The 21,869-nt window shown below is 44.3% G+C and overlaps 1 protein-coding gene across 5 annotated transcripts in view; it reads right to left on the reverse strand.

Annotated features, from left to right (window-relative positions):
• Positions 1–21,869, reverse strand: part of SH3PXD2A (SH3 and PX domains 2A) — a 241,159-nt gene that overhangs the window by 152,070 nt on the left and 67,220 nt on the right. For all 5 annotated transcript variants that reach the window (XR_014249245.1, XM_082408274.1, XM_082408273.1 and 2 more), the window contains exon 3: positions 604–679. Coding sequence is in view for 4 of the 5 variants with exons in the window: in XM_082408274.1 (XP_082264400.1) it covers positions 604–679 (76 nt within the window). In the remaining variant the exon portion in view is untranslated. The remainder of the gene's footprint in view (positions 1–603; positions 680–21,869) is intronic.

Here is a 21,869-nt window from a genome sequence, read left to right on the forward strand (position 1 = left end):
GCAGGTTATGACACACCTGAGAAGATTCCCTCTAGATTACACAACATAATCAATTGCCTTAAACATGTTCCAAAATGGTGTGATGGTTAATGGCCTTTATGACCAGACAGACCCGGGTTCAAATCCTAACTCTGCCAACTCACAGGCCGTGTTACCTAAACTGTCAGAGCCTCAGCTGGATAATGGTGCCAGGAGGACTCGAGCAGGTTGAGGGGGAAGTGTGCTTGATTTAAGGTTACCTGTGATTACAACGGTAGCCAGTGGAAGGAGTTCAGCCTGCAGTTTTTCATCCTTTCATAGGAAAACTTGATCTCTCCATGCTTTTTGTAAAAAGGAAACCAAAGTCCCAGAGCCTGAGAAACTCCTCCTAAGTTACACGGCCCGGGGTGAGCAGAGGTGACCCTGGAGTGGTGGGAGAGGCCCCTGCGAAGACAATGGCCTTCAAAATCAGGGGCTTCCGATCCGCTGGGAGTTGTTAACATGCAGATTGCTAGGCCCACCCGGCCCAGAATTTCTGGTGTAGTAGTCAGCCTTTTCTTGGCCTACAGAATGTCCCTCTTCAGGGTGTCCTCCATCCCATTAGTGAGGCCATGAAAAGCTTACCTGGGAGGAAGGGGATGATTCTCTGCTTGGGGTCCTTCTGGCCACCTTCAATGGGAAACTTATCCAAAAGCTGCATCTGAGGAGCCAGACAGAGGAACAGGATTCAGAAGACTGGAGCGGCCCTCAGTGTCCCTTCCCCACTCCGCTCCACTGCTCCAGGGCCCCACTGTCCTCACACGGATGAGCGACGCCTCAAATCCCTCATTTCACAGACAATTAACAGACCACATGGGGCATGAGTGGGAGGATGCTAGAGCTCTCTACGCATCAAAGGGGGAGTCTGAACAATCTCAAGGAGGCCTGAGGGTGTAGAGGGAGGTGTCCAGAGATGACCCGGAGTGAGGCCAGGGTAGGGACCGGCAAGATTTCAGGCCAGGCTGCAGGTGGGGTTTCCAGAGACTTCTCCGGACCCAGTTGTTTTCATACGTCATATGCTGGGTGAGCCCTTCAGTCACCCGCCATCCTAATCCCTCCCGGGGCCAGGATGGGGAAGGCCCCCCCTGATGCTTCAGACAGACCACCCACCTTCCAGAACCGCTCTGCGGAAACAGACCCAGATGTTATTTTAATTGCAAAACCAAATCCAGCCCATTGCCCCCACTGCTGGAAGACCCCCTCCTCCGTTTCCTACCTTCCCACCCTGAGATTGCTGCTGTTTTTCCAGGGACAGACCCATTGGAAGAGTTTCCAGGGTTCTGGAAGAACAGCTGTTTTTTTCTTCTGCTATTCTGGGCTGAAATTCTGTATAAACTGGAAAAACACACAGGAGACAGGATGGACGAAGCCACAGCCCCTGTGCGTGTGTGGGGTTAGTCTGCCTTCCAAGGAGTGGGCGGGCAGGAGGTGGAGCGGAATGGAGAGTGGGATCTAGCCCCGCGGACCCAGCTGTGTGACCCTGGGCCGGGCTGCAAGCTTTCTCAGTTGGGCTTCAGGCGCCTCATCAGTAAAATGAGGAAGATCCGTCACATGACATCTGCAGTCCATTCCTTCTTCTGAATATTACTTAATACTAATTGAGCGTCTACATAGAGCACTAAGAAAATAGCAGTACAGAGAAGAGACGAAGTCCCTGCCCTCAGGGAGTTTACATTCTAGTTGCGGGGAGACACACAGTAAACAAATATGTACTGTGTTGGGGGGATACATGCTATGAAGAAAAATGAAGTAGGATAAGGTGGTGGGGCAGAACAGGAAGGAACAGTTATTTTATATAGAGTGGTGTGGAAGGCCTCACAAATCAATGGCAATTCAGCAGAGACCGGCAGGAGGTGAGGAAGCGAGCCACAGTGGAGGGGGAGAATGTTCCAGGCAGGGGAAGGGCCAGTGGAGTGGAGGCTGGAGTCGAGTGAGCAGGGGCTGGGGTATAGGCAATGAGATCCAGGTGGGGCCCGAGTCATGGAGAGGATGGCTCGAGCTACAGTGAAGTGACTGGGCCACAGCGAGGAAGCAGGGAGACCAGTCAGGGGCCTATTTATTGGCTTGGACCAAAGTGCTGCCTTGGAGGTGGTGAAATGTGGTCCTACGCTAGATTTGACACGTGTAGTGTATGTACGTGTCCACACGTGTGCATATTCCCATCTACCCACCCACTCACCCAGCTCTACAGCATGATTTTAGGATCCTCTCTTGCACAATCAAGATCCAACATCCACAAGCTATTTACAGCCCACACGTGAAGGGCGGGTCATTGTCAGATTCCATTCAAAACAAGACAGTGACTGCACTGTTATTAACTTTCACTTCCCTGAACACAGTCTAAGATTTAACAAAAGCTGGCTCATGAGTTTTCAAACCCCAATGTTATAAGTCCACCTCTCCAACCTTTAATAATTGCCTGCTACGTGTAAATATGGACAATGGGCCATAACACTATAAACCTGTACTTAGGATTTTTTTTAATCAATAGATTTTCAAATAAATTCTACATGGAGTAGAACTGTTATTTTCTCCTCTCCCCATTTTCCTCACCCATATTCTATTTTGTAAATTTTATTTCTATATTACATAAGTAATTCATGTTCACTGAGGGGAAAAACTAGAAATTACAGAAGCAGTAGGTGGTCAAAAAGAGAGCAAGAATCACTCATAATCCTTCCCCCTGAAAAAGAAGCATTAATATTTGGGATATATATCCTTTCCAGATGTTCTTACATGCATGTAGATAAAATAAGCTCATCAAGTACTCTCATTACAGTGTGTAATGACATTGTCCCACGTCAGTGACTACTTCCATATTGGCACTGTTTTTTTGTTTGTTTTTTTTAACGAGAGTTTTGCTCATTTATTCAAACAGTAGGCATTAGGACAGGCTGTGGTAGAGGATGCAAAAATGGATCACACTGTTCTTGTCCTGGAAGATTTGTCAATCCAGGAACAGAGATGAGGTATCCAAACAAAGACAATACAAGGTAGAAAGCGATAGGTACCACAAGAGGGGTCTGTTCATTAATTCATTATCCATTCATTCAAGGAACATTTGCTTCCTGTCCCACATCTTATCCCAAAGGGAATGAAAGATGAATTAGGCAGAGCCATTGCCCCTGGGGTAGTCACAAACTGAGGCAGGAGGCAGAGTCATGAACAATAATACTAATGACCTATGATAGATGCCAAACTAGCAGGAAGTTCTAGGCAACGTGAATGTCCAACTCTGCCTGAGAATATCTAGGCAGACTTCACAGAGGAGGTGACACTTGAAGTCGATCTTAAGGAATGGATATGAATTCACCAGGAGACTGGATGAAGAAAGCATTTGAAGCTCAAGAACAGCTCATATAAAATCACAAATATGTGAGATGTTCTCCTGCTTAGGAAACATAAGAGCTTCAGTGTGGAGAGTTGGGGGGACTTGTGGAAGACCAAGCTACAAAGGTGGGTTGGGATGAATTGTGGGGAGCCTTGTATGTCATCCCCCAAAGATTTAGTTCCTTCTGTGGTCAGTGAACAGCCACTGATCCATATCAGCATTCTTAACTGTGAGGCAGAATGTTTCAAGGTTTGAATGGGTCATGGTTGATTTACCTACTCTCTACTGTTGGATATTCGCTACTACACGTGATATCAGAGTGAACACCCTTTCCATGTACCTATGAACCTTTCTTAACATTTTTTCTATTTTTTGTTTCATCTCACTGAAACCTATGCAAATTTATAGGTGCCTTAAATCTTTTCTGGAAGAAGACTGAAGACAAATACATGGATATAACTAACACGTTGAAGGCCAGGCCTGAGGCCTTGGAGCAGCAGCTTCATAGGATTTCTGAGGAAGAACACAGAGACGATGAGGAGAAAGGCAGGCCCAGCTCATGCCCCGTGTAGAGCGATCTGCCCTCATCAGATCCCTTTTCTCCTGAAAGAAAGTGGCTTGCTGTGCCCGGCAAGCTGAGGGACTTACCCAAATTGCCCTATCTCTTTGGGGCTGGCAGGAGTTAGGCCCACAGAAACTTTAAGTTTCTGGGGCTTTCCTGGTGGTCCAGTGGTAAAGAATCCGCCTTCCAATGCAGGGGACGCAGGTTTGATCCCTGGTCGGGGAACTAAGATCCCACATGCTGCGGGGCAAATAAGCCCGAGCGCCACAACTACTGAACTCACCTGCCTCAACGACAGAGCCCACGTGCTGCAAACTACAGAGCCCACGCGCCGTGGAGCTCGTGCGCCACAGCTAGAGAGAAGCCCGTGTGCCGCAATGAAGAGCCCGTGTGCTGCAATGACAGATCCCGCATACCTCAACGAAGACCCCGCGTGCCGCAACTAAGACCCGACTCAGCCAAAATACATATATATAATATATATATAAATAAATAAATGGTAAGCCTTTTAAAAAAAAGTTATATAAAAAAAGAAACTTTAAGTTTCTTATCAGCTCTGACATGCATTTGTTCTCTGACTCCTGAATTCCTTTTCTGACATAAGATTCTGAGATTCTCACTAACAGTGCATAGGGATGGTGGTGCCCAGAGAAGTGGACAGGGGCACGTAAGATTCATGCATTCCTTCCTTTCCTCCCAAAACATTTGCTATGTGCCTTCTAGATGTCAGCCCTCTGTTAGGGGCTAGAAATAATTTAAACTGCTGGTCTATGGACCACAGTAGCAAAGCCCTAGAGCTGTCTCATATGGCAGTCACTACCCACATGTGGCTATTAAGCACTTGAAATGTGGCCCGTCCAAACAGAGATGTGCTGTAAGTTTAAAATATGCACCAGGTGTTGAAGACTTAGTACAAACCAAAAAAAGTGAAATATCTCATTAACAATTTTTGTATTGATTGCATGTTGGAATGATAATATTTTGGATATATCAGGTTAAGTAAAAATTAAAAATAATTTCACATAATTTTTTATGTAGCTACTAGAAGAATTTAAATTATATATATGGTTCATATTATATTTCTATTGGACAGGCTGCTCTAGAGCAAGATGGTTCTCAAAATGTAGTTTTAACTCTGCCCATACCTGACACCTTGGGGGAGGGGAGGTGTTTGTTAAGAATGCAGTTTCCTGGGCCCTACCCAGAAGTCTGTGAAGCTTTGTTTTGGTGCTAGAGACTGACAAGCAAGTTTTGGAGTGACGGGGAATGGTGAGGCTGCATGAAAAGGATTCTGTGGGACCTGAAGGGAGAGGTCAGGGAAGACTTCCTGTAGGAGGTGAAGCTAGCTCTGTCTTGGCAGAGGGACGGTCACGTTCCCTGTACCTTCCCTGCCAAGAGCAGCCTGAACCCTCTCCGTGGGTTCACGTGCCTCCTGGAAGGCAAGGGTCGTCTGATAGCCCTGCGGATTTGAGTTTTTCCTCAAAAGGCCTTTTGAGGATGCTTTGCAGCTGGGCTCTCTCCCACCTCCTCCTTCTGTAACAGATATTCCTCTTCCCCCACCTCTGCCTTAGTCTGGGCCCCCTGAGGCCACGACAAGCCCATCTGCTAAAAGTACTGGGTCAACGGGCTCTCTCCAGAGCCGTGAGCGCCCAGCTGACCTGCCACCCTCCCCCCTGGGCCTTCAGGTGCTGATCTCAGCACACCTGTCACCTGATCCCCCCCGCTACCGCCGAGCCTCGGCATCTGTCCTCCCTGTTATCTCCAGGGCCCACTGGCCACAGGAAGACGATGCACTGCTAACCAGATGTTGGTGACATTTTCTCTGCCCACAGGTGACATTTCAAAAAAAGCCAATCCCCTGGCTCAGACTCCAGAGCAAACCAAATACAGGCGGCCAGCTGAGTTTACTCAGCCGGGGGGCTCGCAAAGCTGCCCCATTCAGCGAAGTGGCCCGTGCGCAGTATGGCAGAGTGGTGGGCGGTGGGATAAACATATGCGGCCATGTGTGATACACAGTCCAAATGTCACCCCACCTGGGGCGCCAGGCAGGCCGTGAAGTGGGTTCTGTAACCTGGTGGGCCCCTAATTTGCAGGACTGGGTCTGATAGAGAAAAGTCACATGAAAGGCTCAGGGAGGCTGTCTGATGAAGAGGCTGCCCAGACCTTCCCTGAGGAGGAAGCCTGGGTGTGTGGGCAGTGAGGAAGGAAGCTCCGCCCCGCCGAGAATTCTGCTGCAGCCACATTTCTGGGCAGGAAGTGCATTCTCCTGTCACTCCAGCAAGGGCCTGAGTCAGGCTGGAGGAAAAGCAGGGCCCGTTGCCAGGGTCCTTCTTAGAGTGAGAGGCATTTGGCTAAGGGAGCCCTCGGCAAGCACATGAGAACTCTGCAGCGTGAGCAGGACGCCAGGCTGTTTATCTAAGGGGTGGATAGTGCAAGAGATACAGGACAGCTCGGCTTCAAGAGCTGGCCCCAGCCAGAGAAAGCTGATTCGGCAGCTCTTCGTGGGCAGGGCTGAGCAGCAATAAACACTGGGGAGAGAGAAGGGTGGACCCCGGGCCCAGCTGGGGCACATCTGTAACCCAAGAGGCCAACTCCTCGCCCTTCTGAGAGGGTGGAGTTCCCAGCAACTCCAGTTTTGGGGCCCCAATGCTTGTGACCATTTCCAGCTCAGGAACAAAGGGAACGTTAGTTACTACAAGAGGCTGGTGGGTTCCCTGATCTAGAGATTCCCCTTACAAAGAGGCAAGGTCACTCCATCTCCCTGAGAACTCTGAGAGATCATGGGAAACCTCAGAATTGGTTTGTCCATCCTACTGACTTAGGGCTCACCAGGCCCTGTGTTAGATGCGGGGACACAGCAGGGAGAATCACGGAAACAGAGAGGGACAATAACGATACATGTGACTTTTCTTAAAGTTCTCATCCTTTGTGGTCTGAAATGTACTTCCCCCCATTCCCTTCCTTCTTTGATGGCCTTATCAGGCGACATCTACTCTGCGAAGCCTTTGACTGTCCCAGCCTAAGGTCACACCACCTCTCTTTGAATTCCAACAGCACTCCTGGTTGGTATCCCTATTTCAGTATTTCACATAGTCTTTTGAAAATTTTTTGTACATGTTCATCTCATTGCCTGCAAGAGGAGGTATCCTTCCCTTTGAATGGTCTTGGTGCCCTTGCAGAAAACCAGTTCAGGATAAATGTATGGGTTTATTCTTGGACTCTCAATTCTATTCCTTTGATCTATATGTCTATCCTAGGTCTGTAGGATGCCATCTTGATTACTGTAGCTTTGTATAAGTTGTTTTCTTTTCTTTAATAGACTTTTTAAAGAGAAGTTTTAGGTTCACAGCAAAATTGAGCAGAGAGTACAGAGAGTTCTCATATACTCCTAGACCCCACACATTCCTGGTCTCCCCCATCAGAATCCCAAACCAGAGCAGCACATTTATTGCAACTGATGAAGCTACATTGACAGATAACTATCACCCAAAGTCCATAGTTTACATTAAGGTTCATGTTTGGTATTGTACGTTCTAGGGGTTTGGACAAATGTATCACATGTGTCCACCATGACAGTATCACACAAAATAGTTTCACTGCCCTAAAAAACCTCTGTGTTCTACCTATTCATCCTCTTCCCACTAACCTGAGTAACCACTGATACTTTACTAGTTTTGCCTTTACTAGAATATCATATAGTTGGAATCATACAGTATACAGCCTTTTCAAAATAGACTCTTTAATTTTTAAAATGCACAATATGCATTTAAGGTTCCTCCATGTCTTTTCATGGCTTGATAGCTCACTTCTTTTTAGCACTGAATAATATTCCATTATGTAGATGTGCTACAGCTTATTTATCTATTCACCTACTGAAGGACATCTTGGTTGCATCCAAGTTTTGGCAATTATGAATAATGCTGCTGTAAACATCCATGTGCAGGTTTTTGTGTGGACATAGTTTTCAACTCATTTGGTTAAACACCAAGGAGGATGATTGCTGAATTGTATGGTTAGAGTATGTTTAGTTTTGTAAAAAACTGCCAAACTGTCTTCCAAAGTGGCTGTACCGGGGCTTCCCTGGTGGCGCAGTGGTTAAGAATCCGCCTGCCAATGCAGGGGACACGGGTTCGAGCCCTGGTCCAGGAAGACCCCACATGCCACGGAGCAACTAAGCCCGTGCGCCACAACTACTGAGCCTGCACTCTAGAGCCTGCGAGCCACAAATACTGAGCCCACGTGCCACAACTACTGAAGCCCACGTGCCAAGAGCCCATGCTCCGCAACAAGAGAAGCCACCGCAATGAGAAGTCAGCGCACCACAACGAACAGTAGCCCCCACTCACCACAACTAGAGAAAAGGCCGCGCGCAGTAATGATGACCCAATGCAGCCAAAAATAAATAAATTAATAAATTAAATAAAGTACAGCTAAGAACATAGTCATGATCTGTGTGAGAGGATTCACCATCATGTACCCTAGTCCCTAATGAAGTTATTTTTTATGTTCCATGGGCCTCTCAACCTTGCGCATGTACCCGGCCCATGTGCTAGTTGCCCACCTCGGTCAGGGGTCATCATACCTTTGGGGTCTAGTGATTCTCAGAATGGTGGCACAACTCTGAACTTTCCCATGAAGATATAAAAATAATAGATTTGGGAGTGACTGGACAGCACCTCTAAAACACTTATTAGTAGATCTTTTTTTGGGGAGGGGTTCAGCAGAATTCTCTGTTCAAATGAAATTTAATATCAAACTTCCATTCATAATTTTTGGGGGTGTAGATAGCCTATCATTCCAGAACAACTTGTTGAAAAGACTATTCTTTTCCCATTGAATTACATTAACTCCTTTGTCAAAAATAAATTAACTACGTATGTGTGGATTTACTATTTCTGGACCCTCTGTGTTGTTCCACTGATAGATAGATATCTCCTGACACAAACACCATCCTTTCTTGATTACTGTAGGTTTTTAGTTACGTCTTAAAATCAAAATTTTTCTTCTTTTTCAAAACTGTTTTGGTCATTCTAGATCCCTTGCACTTTCAGACCCAGTTTAGAATGAAGTGGTTAATTTCTACATTAAAAGCCTCCTGGGATTTTTAAAAAATTGAGATTGCATTGACTTGATAGATCAATTTAGGGAGAGAAGCTACCTTAACAATATTGAGACTTTCAATCCATGAACATGGTAAATCTTTCTGTTTAGTTAGACCTTCTTTTAATTCACTCAGCAATGCATTATAGTTTTCAATGTAGAGGTCTTACGCATCTTTCATTGAATTCATTCGTGTTTTATGTGTTTTGAAGCTGTTATTAATGGTGTTTTAAATCTTCATTTTCCAATTGTTTGCTGCTAGTATACAGAAATACAATTGGTTTTTGTATGTTGAATTTGTATCCTGCAACTTTGTTAAAATTACTTATTAATTCTAGTAGGTATTTTTGTCTTTTGCAGATTTCTTAGTATTCTCTACATAGACAATAACGTCAGAAAAAAAAGGTCATTATACATCTTCCTTTTTCCAATAAGTATGCCTTTTCTTTCCTTATTTCACTAGCTAGAATGTCCAATACAATGTTGAAGAAAAGAGGTAAGAGAGAACATTCTTGCTTTATTCCAATCTTAAGAGCAAAGTATTCAGACTTTCACCATGAACTATGATGATAGTGGTAGGTTTTATGTAGATGCTCAAGATGAGAAAGTTTCCTTTGATTTCTAGTTTACTGAGGATTTTAAAAAATTATTATTATAAACAGTGCTGAATTTTGTCAAATGCTTTTATTGAATCTATTAATGCATTTTTTTCTCCTATATTCTGCTAATGTGGTGAAATACACTGATTAGTTTTGAAATGTTGAACCAAGTTGCATTTTTTAGATAAATCCCACTTGGTTCTGGTGTATTTTTATATACTGCTAGACTTGATTTGCTAATATTTTTATGAAAAATTTTGCATCCATGTTCATGGTATTCTGATATTTTCCTTTCTTATAATGCCCTCATCAGGTTTTGATATCAGGATTATGCTGATTTCATGCAGTGAATTGGAAACTATTCCTTCCTCCTGTGTGTAAGAATGGTATTATTTCATCCTTGAATGTTGGATAGAATTCACCAGCAAAACTATGTGGGTTTGGAACTTTCCTTGCAGGAAGGTATTTGATTATGAATTCAATTTCTTTAATAGGTGTAAAGGCACTTAACGTTTTTCTTTTTCTCCTTGAGTCAGCTTTGGAAAGCTGAGTTTTTCAAAGAATTTGTCCATGTTTTCTTATTGAATTTATTGACAGAAAATTGTTACTAACACTCCCTTATTATTATTTTACCTGAAGTAATATCTTCTCTTTCTCCTGATATGGGTAATTTGTGTTTCCTCTCTTTCTCTCTTTGGTTATTCTTAGTAGGAGTTTATCAATTTTATCAATCTTTTCAAACACCCAACGTTTGGTTCTGTTAGTTTTCTTTATTGTTTTCTGCTTTTTACATTACTGTTTCTGTTCTCATAATTTCTTTCCTTCTACTTAATTTAGGCTTAGGAGGTTTTTCCTTAAAGTGAAAATTTAGATTATTGATTTTAAACCTTCTTTTAAAATTTAGGCATGTAATGATATACTTTTCTCTCTAAACAGTGCTTTAGCAGTGACCTGCAAATTTTCATATGCTGCGTTTTCACTATGTTCAATGCTCAAAAAAAATTTTTTTAATTCCATTTGTGATTTCTTCTATGGACTCACAGACCCCCAAAATTCAACTCCAAAGACAAGAAACATAAAGAAATCTATACCAAGGCACATCATAAGCAGGTTACTCAAAATCAGTAAGAAAGAAAAAAATCTTAAAAGCAGCCATAGGAAAAAGACGTTTTTACATTCAGAGGAACAAAGACAATGATGACAGCAGATTTCCTGTTGGAAAAAAATGCAAACAAGAAGACAGGGGAAAGGCTTATGATGCCTGTGGGGCCCTGAAGATCCTCTGCCTTGACCCCAACCACAATTCTGCTTCACATTAGTGAACCTCAGCTATGAATCAAGTCCAGCCAGGTCCTCCACATCCACATCATATAGATCTCTTCATCTATCAGTTGGTGATCAAATGATTTATCATCTAAATTGGGAAACTACTGAGAGTGAAAGGGAGTGCTGGTAATAATTCCATCAGGATAAAAGGTACAAAACAGGACTTCCAGGACTGTACTGGTTAATGGGGTCATGTGGTTACCCTAACTATGAGTTCCCAGCACCTAGCACAGGTCCTGGTATAAAACAGGTGCTCAATAAATGTTTGATGGTGAAAATAACATTTACTGAGAACTTAGTTTGTGTTAGGCACTGGCTTATCTCAATTAATTCTCATATCAACTCTTTGAAGTAGGTACTATTAATACCCTATTTTCCAGAGAAAGAAACCAACATACAGAGAGATTAAATAACTTGCCCACACAATCAAGGTGTGGAACTGGGATTCGAACCCAGGTAATCTGGCTCCAGACCCTGGTCTCTTGACTACCACAGTCTGAATGAATAAAATGAATGAAAGAAATTCTACCATTAGGGTTACATTTCTATTAAATTTCATTCAAGGTGTAAGAATGGTGCATCACTAGACAATCTATTAATGTAATTTAGCACATTATCAAATAAAGGATAAAAACTATATGATCATTCTCACATAGGCAGATGAAGTATTTGATAAAAGTCAACACCTATTTATGATTTTTTTAAAATTTAGCAAACAAGAAATAGGAGTAAACTTTCTTAACCTGAAAATGTTTACCCATAGCAAACCTCAGTGAAGAAACACTGGAACAAAACAAGGACGCTGCCCACTGTCACTACTTCCATCCATTATTGTATTAATGATCCTTCCCAAGGTATTAACACAAGAGAAAGAAATGAAAGGCATAAAGACAGAAGGAAAAAAAAAGTCAGTATTCACAACCAATAGCAAGTTATGTACAGAATCAAAGAGAACCCTCAATTGTGGAGAAAAGGGAACCCTCCTACACTGTTGGTAGAAATGTAAATTGGTGCAGATACTAAGGAAAACAGTATGGAGGTTCCTTAAAAAAAAAAAAAAAAATAGAGTTACCATAAGATCCAGCAATTCCATTCCTGGGTATAGCCGGAAAAGACAAAAACTCTAATTCAAAAGGATACATGCACCCCAATGTTCATTGCAGCACTGTTTACAATAGCTGAGACATGGAAGCAACCTAAATGTCCATCAACAGATGAATAGATAAAGAAGGTGTGGTATATATATATATATATATATATATATATATATATATATATATATATAATATATATATATATATATATATATATATATATATATATATATATATATATATATATATATATATATATTACTCAGCCATAAAGAAGAATGAAATAATGCCATATGCAGTAACATGGATGGACCTAGAGATTATCATATTAACTAAAGTAAGTCAGAGAAAGACAAATATCATATGATACCACTTATATGTGGAATCTAAAATATGATACAAATGAACTTATTTACAAAACAGAAACAGACTCACAGACATAGAAAACAAACTTATGGCTACCAAAGGGGAAAGTGGGGGCGGGGGAGGGATAAATTAGGAGTTTGGGATTAGCAGATACAAACTACTATATATAAAATAGGTAAACAACAAGGACCTATTATATAGCACAGGGAACTATCTTCAATATCTTGTAATAACCTATAATGGAAAAGAATCTGAAAAAGGATATATATAGATCGATAGATACATACATACATATCTATATATATCTATATAACTGAATCACTTTGCTATACACTTGAAACTAACACAACATTGTAAATCAACTAGACTTCAATTCAAAATTTTTTCAAAAAAAGGGAACCCTCAAGAGATGCACACCTTTGGCCCTTGAAGGGTTCTGACACCTTTATTAAAAAGGAATTAACCCCTAGAAGGTATAAGACACTAGGCTTTAAAGGAGAAAATAAGATGAAAAAGTTGTGGACAAGGGTGGTGGTGATGGTTGCACATCAGTGTGAATGTACTTGATGCCAATGAACTGTACAGTTAAAAAAGGTTAAAATAGTAAATTTTATGTTACGTGTATTTTACCACAATACAAAATGGTAAGTTTGATGTTATGCATTTTTTAGCACAATAAAAAAAGAGAGAAGAAGATACTAGGGCTCTACAGTATGGAGAACCCGCGGAGCAGGGACATGGATTAGAGAGGAGTCACTGCAATTCTCTCCTTGTCACCCCGGGAGCAACTATTCAAAGAGCACTGAGCAGAGCACTCGAGTCTGGAGCCTGGGCTCCAGGCTGCACTGGCTGACCAGTGACCCTTTGCAAGGCACTTATTCTCGTCTGCGTAATGCGGGAAGATGATGCAACTCACAGGGAAGATAGGAGGACCCAGAGAAGATGCTGTGGTGGATGTGTTCTGTACGCGGAACGGGGCAGCGCAGCCATGAGGCAGCAGGGCAGCTGCTCAGAGAGTTCCCAGGATGAGGCGAGGTTGAGGGTGGCTGGACAGGAGGGATACAGGCTCTCTTGCCAAAACCACTAGAAGCTTCAGGGAACAGACTCGACACCCCAAGTGTCCCTGAAGCAGCAGCTGAGGAGAGAGACAGAGGGTAGAGAGGACCCGTCCATCCTGGCAAGGAGCTTCCTGCCTTGGATGCATTTGGTGGCTGGGGCATGGGCGCACGCCATACTGAAGCTGAGTCACGGTGCTGGTATATATTCTAGCTTTGTGAGGGAGCCCATCCCGGGTTCCTAAGTCCTTAACAAGCCAAAGAAGTCTTGCTTGACCATTTTCTGGAAAACATGCAAGTTTTCACTACTTCCAATCCCTTCCCAGTCAAGCCATTGCTATGATGTTCCATGCACTGAATGAGTGGGATTCAGGGAGAGTGTAAGTCATGGTCCATGACGTGACTGGGAGCTGGGAGAGCCAATGGGCACAAGGGGTTTACCTAGTAGTGTTAGATTGAGTGTCAGTCTGCTGAGAGGCATAAAAAGCATGTGATGGGGGTTCAGGAAAGGACAATGTTGGTGTGGCTGGCGTAAGCAAAGCAGACTTCTCAGAGGAGGTCACGTTACATGTGGGCCTTGCATAAAGGAGAGCTGGAGAGAGGGGAAGAGGGCATTCCAGAGGGTGGAATGGTGAATACAAAGGCTCGGCAGCGGGAGTGTTAGGCCTGCTAGATGAAACAGATTGGAGTGAATTGACTTGCTTATGAATTCCATGAAACGCTGCCATGTGTTGGAGAAAGTGGTGGGATCCAGGGTGGAGGCCCCTGATCATTTATTCCAGGGATTTGGGGATGACCACGCAGTTGGCACCAGAGCAGGAGAAGGGCAGAGGCCTGATGTGCCGCTCCACAGGGGGAGTTAGGGCATCCTAAAGCATCACCGGAAATGTGACGACATGGAGAAAGAGTCAATTCCAGAGCTCATCTCAAGGATGGCACTGCGTGTGGATGGAGTCTCTGGGGTGGGGGATGGCAGGTGAGATGCCCCAGATGGCTGCTCGAGTAGTAACCCTTACTCTCTAAACTGCTGTCTAAGTGCTGGGTCCGGTGATGGGTGGGTGCTTTGCTTTGCTGAGGGTCTGAGATGAACAACTCAGGGCAACAGAGGAGGCTTTGGGTACCACCAGGGTCCTTCTCCACTCTCCCCCGACACCCTGCCACAGATGCTGAAGACATTCTGAACACATATTTAAAGACCACTGGTTTGAAGGGAACGTCAAACAAATTATTATCCTCCCCAGGGAGCCCATGCACCTCAGTTTGGCCTTGCTTATCCCAAGGGCACCTCTCCAGGAAGCACCAGCCTGGCATCTTGTGCACAAATGCAATCAGGGCACATACTCTCGAGCAAGGGTTCCTTGACTCTGAGTCTGACTCTGCAACCCCTGTGCTAGGAGCGTTCCTGCCCTCTCAGAGCCGAGATCTCATGACTAAGGATACCCGAGGGTGGGATGGGTCACACGCTCACAAGTGACCCGGCCTCTGCACCCACCATGACCAACCACGCAGGGACAAGTGACTAGCAGGAGCTGGGCACTCAAAAAAGATCAGTGAATTGATCCTCCCCTGCCTGCCTCTCAGGGCTATTAAGAGAATCAAAGAGGATTAGAATATTGAGCAATGATTGAGGCAAAAACTGAGCAATTACTATGTGCTGCCCACAAGGTAGGTGTGATTCGCCCTGTGTTTTATAGATGAGGAGGCAGGTACCCAGAGAAGTTAGGTAACCTGCTCAACAACACAGAGCAAGGGAGTGACAGGCAAGAGTGAAGCTCAGGTCATACAGGGCTTCCCAAAATGATGCAATTCCCCCTTGAAGGCAGGGCAGTACAGACAGGGTCCCCCAAATATATGTACAAGCCCCCTTACCTACATGGTATCAATATCACTACTATGATTTATCTATTACTTTTCTTTCAGTCCCCTTCTGGAAAAACTTAAATACTTATTTTTGTTGATTATTAGTTTCCTATTACTGCTATAACAAATTACTACAGCTCAGTGCCTTAAAACAACGCAAATTAATTTTCTTAGCATGCTGGAGGTCAGAAGTCCAAAACAAGTCCTAAGGGACTAAAATTCCAGGTGTCAGCAGAGCCATTTCCTTCCTGAAGTTCTGGGGGAGACTTGGTTTCCTTGCCATTTTCAGCTTCCAGAGGCCACCCATACTCCTTGGCTCATGGTCTCCTCCTCCATCTTCAAAGCACATTAATCTCTGCCTCCATTGACTCTTTCATTGCTTCTCTGACTCTCCTGCCTCCTTCTTATAAGGGATCCTAGTGATCACATTAGGCTCACCTGGATAATCCAGGATAATCTCCCCTTTTTAAGATCCTTAATCAAATCTAAAAAGCCCCTTTCACCACATAAAGTAACAATCTCAGGTTCCAGGAATTAGATTGTGGCTATCTCTGTGGCGGAGCATTATTCAGCCTATCAAACGCCACATCCAAAGCAATAATATCTATGAAATCTTAAGTGTATTGGTGTGTGTGTATACACACATTATATATACACATATTCTAACTGTGTTAATTTGCTAGGGTTGCCATAACAAAAGACCACAAACTGAATGGCTTACACAATGGAAATATACTGTCTCCCAGTTCTGGAGTCCAGAAGTCTGAGAACAAGGTGTTGGCAGGGTTGGTTCCTTCTGAGGTCTGTGAGGAAGAATCTGTTCCATGCCTCTCTCCTAGTTTCTGTGATTTGCTGGCAATCTTCAGTGTTCCTTGGCTTGTGGAAGCATCACCCCATCCCTGGCTTCATCTTCACATGGTGTTCTCCCTGTGTGCATGTCTGTGTCCAGATTTCTCCTTTTTATAAGGATATCAGTCACTGGATTAGGGGCCCACCAGTATGACCTCATCTTAACTAATTACATCTAAAACAACGCTATTTCCAAATAAGGTCACATTCTGAGGTACTGGGGATTAGAGCTTCAACATATGCATTTGGGGGAAACATAAGACTTCAACCCCTAACACCGACACACACTGAAACAATACATCACTATTAAAAGATAAAGTATTTGCCCATATACCACCCAAAAGCCTCTTCCTGAACTCACAGCGGTGCCTGCACAACATTTTGGATAATAGCTAGTCAGATCTGGATTCAACAGTGTCCTCGTCTGCAAAATGAGGACAGTGATAGAACCTGCCTGATAGGATGGGTGAGAGGATTCAGTGAGATAACGGGTATAAAGTGCTTGGCACAGACTAAGTGCCCCACACGTGAGCTATTATTGTCACTGCTGTCATCAGCATCACTCTTGCTATGGCACTAGCCTGCACCCCCAGGGCCAGGGAAAGTGCTTGGGAACCCACAGCCCTGAGGTCAGAAAGGCAGGGAGACCATGAGGGACAGACGGGTCTGGGAGGTGCCTTGGCCAGGCCCCGCCCTGCTGTGAGTGTCTAGGGGCCCCGGGGGAGCTGCCCAGCTTGTGTTCGTGGGCTGGGCTTGGGGAGGAGGCCTCTGGCTTTCCCAGCAGCTCATCAGGTGTGTGGGAGCTGGCTGGGACATGTGTGACATTAACGTGGTGGAGGCTGCAACACCCGCAGTGAGATGTAGAGGGAAGAAAGCAGGGATGTGCAGGATGGCCTTATCCCAGGGGACCTCCTCAAGCCTAGAAGGTGTCCAAACCAGTGGCTACCCTGCCTCCCCCTGAAACTCCCTGGGGGGCTCATTCCATACACCCCCCCCCCCACCATGCAGACCCACAGCCTTTGGAGAAAGCGCACTGGGTGGGAGTCAAGAGCGGAGGGTTCCAGTTCCAGCCTGCCAAGGCTTGCTAGGCAACTGGGGCAGGAGACTTGGCCTCTCTGAGTGGCAGTGGCCTCATCTGCGAAATACTGCTCCTGCCTCCGTGGGTGTCGAAGACCCAAGGAGAAGACGCATGAGAAAGTGCTACCAACTGCGAGATGCAATGATTCCTGTGTAATTTCTCTGAGCCTCAGTCTGCTCATCTGTGAAATGGTGTCAAGCCCGTTTTTCTCCTCTCTGAGGGCTAACGCAAAGTTGAAAAGAGAAAACGTACACGTAAAGCGCTTTAAAGCATGCCAGGCGTGGAGGGAGCCATCAGAAGCAGTCACCTCTCTTAGCACTGTTTTACCATTATTTTAGAACTCTGGTTAGTGATGGAATGCCTGGGCTCTGAAGTCAGAATTCCAGTTTATTCCCTCCTGGCTATGTGACCTTGGCCAAGTCACTTAACCTCTCTGGGATCCAGTTTTCTCATCCGTAAGGCGGCAGTGAGTGAGAAGAGCCTCCTCCCCATGGTGGTGTATGGATTGAATGAGATTACACAGGTGAGCGCGGTGCTTGGCTTACCTAAGTGCTTGATAAATGGGGTCACCTTTTTCAAGGTGAAGAGGCTCCGGTGGTATGTATCTTCCTGTCTCCTGTGTCTTGCCTCTCCCCTGCTTGGGAGCTGCTGGAAGTTGCTAGTGAGACCTGACTGTCAGGTGAAACTGGCAAAAGCCACACAGGCCCAGGGAGTTCCCACCGGGAGCGCTGCTGCAGCAGGTGACTTGGGTAGGTCACCTGCCCACCCTCCCACATCGTCCCCTGTCAGACACTCCACAGCACAAGAGACCAAAACACACTTGAAACCTCTTTGAAGGTTCTGGTGAGGAGAGCACTAAGTACGTACCATCTCCGACGCTGCTGCAACCTGCCCCCATCTGATGGTTTCATTTCGGTTTCGAGCCCTTTGTTGGCTCTCTGCCTCCCATGGGACACAAGCCCATTCATGACCTCTGCCCCGACTGACCTCTGCAGTCACATGTCCTGCCGCTACTGCATGTCCCCACGTACTGCACAGCCTGCCTGCATCCTCCCTGGACATCACATGCTGTTCCACAGCTCTGTGCCTTTGCACATTCTGTTCCTTTTACTTGGAATGCCCCACCCCATGTGATCTCTTGCTGCCACCACCTCTGAGGCCTTTGCACAGGTTTAGCCCTCATTGACTCCCTTCTCTAGATTGCTTCTGTGGTTTGGTCACGCTTCTAGAACCGCACTTACTACTATATCATAATTATTTGTTTATACACCTGCCTCCTTTCAAAAGCCTGTGAGCCTCTTGTAAGCAACTGTGTCTCAGTATGCCCAACGTCCATCACAGTGTCTGACATGTAGCTGGGCACACAGCTAGACTACATTTCCTAGCCTCCTTTGCTGGGAGGTGCAGTCATGTGACTGAATTCTGACCAATGGAATATGAGCAGGGGTGATGTGTGCCTCCTCCAGGCAACCCATAAAATCTCCCTGCAACCTTTCACGTTCTCTCTTCCCTCCCTTGCTGGGTGGAAACAGAGATTCATGGGGAATGGAGTCACCAGATGGGAGAGTCTGGGTTCCCTGAATGACTACCTGGAGTAGAGCTCTCTAGTAACTTGTTTTGGTCTATGACATGAGCAGGAATTAAACCTCTATTGTATTGAGTCTCTGAGAGTTTGTTACACAGCAATTAACCTGTCCTGACTAACACAAAGGAGCTCTTAGTCAAGGTCTGTTGAACCAAATTGAAAGAGGGAAGACAATCTAAAAGGCAGAACCAAAAAAAACAAAAACAAACACAAAAACAAAAAAAAATAAAAATAAAAGGCAGAACCCTCCATCCCGAGATCCAATCAAGTCAGGCATCACATTCCTACATGATTGAACTATTTCTAAAGCCAAGCCATCACCCCTCCTCCCCCTCCCTGTCCTATCCACCAAGTCACACATACAGTATTTAGAATACCAAGTGTTCCCCTGGAAGGACTGAGAAGGGTGGGGATTGAGGATTTGCCAGATGACCCATAAAAGTCAGCACAGGTGAATGAGCCCCAACCTGAGATCCTGGTTCCACAAGTTTGTAGAAGGCACACAGAGGCACAAGGTGGAATTGTAGGGAGGCGCCTCCTCCTCCCCACACAGGGATCAACACCCCTGACACGTGACCATTCAAGGTCACAGGAACACCTCCAACGACAGAGCATACCATCCCTCTGAGGCAGCCCGCACTACCCTTGGCAGGTTCTGGGAAGTGCTGGAACAGCGTTCCTCACCAGAGTCACCAGGCCAAATTCCCACCTGGTCACAAAGGGCCATGGGCAAAGGGGAGAAAGATCACATTTGGACAGAAGGAAGAAAAAGAAAGGAATGGAGAAGGGCTTCAAATGTATCTTTCCAGTACTCTATGCCCTCACTACTCAAGGTGTGATCCTGAGACTAACCATATCATCACCTGAGAGTGTGGTGGAAAGGCAAAATCTCAAGCCCCAGGCAGACCTGCTGAATCAGAATCTGCATTTTAACAAGATGCTAAGTAGTTCGTGTGCACAGTAAAATTCTTTACTTCTATGCATAGACTTTTCTTTCATTAAAAAGTGGTATATTTCTCCCAAGATAAAAATCTTCTTCTATAACAATAATTATAAATATTTTACAGCAATATACAAAAACATTTTGTGTAAGTAACATACATACATGGTAACAAAATTTCAAACAATATAGGAGAGTTCAAAATGGAAAATAAAATTTTCCCCTGGAAAATATGACATATATTCTTATGTCACTAAATTTGTGCTATCCCAAAGAAAATGTTACTAAAAACAAGAAGGGAAAGAGAGAAAGAGGTACTTCAAACCTCATTCTCATCCTCTCTTTATTAGAGCATAATTTTATCTCTTTTACAAAGATAATTAGCTATTTAATCATCTATTTCTTACAAATAAGAATATTTTCAAGGGGAAGATATTCTCGTTGGAGCCTGTGATTCAGGATAAGCACAGGATTAAGAATAGAGGAAACGTTTTTTTTTTTCTGATCTTCATAATAGGATATTTTTAATTTTTTACAGACAGACAACTATATTTAAAACAAAGCTTTATCTAGGAATACTTTCCTAAATACTGGTTTGCATACATTGAATATATTGACCTACAGACCTGGTGAGCTATATCATAGAGTTCAACATAGAGAGGTCCAGAGCAAAACAGAAACCTGCCCCTCAGAGTCTTGAGGGATTTCAATGATAAGGAAGACAGCAGATAAGTGAGGCTGCCAGTAGAATGTATGTCTTGATCGCCTCTCTCTAGACAGACGCCCAGATGTAGGAGGTGAATTTGATTGAAGCGGCTTGAAATGGCAGTGAGGAACTTGTTCCACAATCATATTTGGGAATCTAAATGGAGACTGTTTAACAGGACGGTTTCACACTCATTAGGAGACGCATGTTGGGAAACTATGCACCCATTATGGTTAGGCATAAGAAGGACTTAAGTGCACCTAAACTTCTCTTGGCTTCTATGAGGTATGAAGGGAATCACATATCTGACTATCCCAGAGGAAAGAGGTTACAGAACACACTGAGTTGAGAGTGAACCAACAGAGCTACCATGGATGCCACCACCATGATCGTGGTGGGAGGTGACAATACAACAAATACTACAGGGGAGACAACCTAGTCCAGGGGCCGAGTGGAGGGGCTAGTCCAGTGGCCAAGACTCTAGGGGTCTTTTCACTGCCCGTGAGTGACTAGTTGCTTCCTAGTTGGCCAGAGTTAGATCACCAATTACCTACATTGTAATCTTTCTGTTGAAACAATGTGGTTTCTGTTTTTCTTATTAATCTGGCCCAAATGGATAACAATCATATTGTTTTGTTTTGTCTTGTTTTTAACATCCTTATTGGAGTGTAATTGCCGCAATAGCTCAGTTGGGAGACCTTTAGACTGAGGAAACTCTTTTTAATGAAAGAAGTAATAGTCTTATCGCAAAAGTCACGTGGTACAGGAGATGGTTGTGGCCATCTTTGGAAATAATCAACCTGAAGCATTTATAAGAATTTTCAATCCAAAGACATATTCTTTTCATTATTAGAAAATTTGCTTTCATTAATTTCTCTCCCTCTCTGTTATATTCTGTTATATTTTCTGTTCTCTCATGTAGGAGCTCCTGTTCAACAGATATTGAACCCTCTGGGTTGATCTTCTTTGTCTTAACTTTTCTTTCAAGTTCTGTTTTTTAATCTTTTAGAAGATTTCTTTATTTTTCCCCCAGACCCTCTATTGAATTTCTTATTTTGCAATGGCATTTTTAATTTCTCATAACTTTTAGTGTTCTTTGCATATTTTTCTCAGCATTGTATTCTTGTTTTCCAGATGCGCCTCGTTCTCTAATATTTTTTTTTAATTAATTAATTAATTTATTTATTTATGGCTGTGTTGGGTCTTCGTTTCTGTGCGAGGGCTTTCTCCAGTTGCGGCAAGTGGGGGCCACTCTTCATCGCGGTGCGCGGGCCTCTCACTATCGCGGCCTCTCTTGTTGCGGAGCACAGGCTCCAGACGCACAGGCTCAGTAATTGTGGCTCACGGGCCTAGTTGCTCCGCGGCATGTGGGATCTTCCCAGACCAGGGCTCGAACCCGT

Source organism: Balaenoptera borealis, assembly GCF_965194805.1.
Source record: "Balaenoptera borealis genome assembly, chromosome: 10".
Lineage (NCBI taxonomy): Eukaryota > Metazoa > Chordata > Mammalia > Artiodactyla > Balaenopteridae > Balaenoptera > Balaenoptera borealis.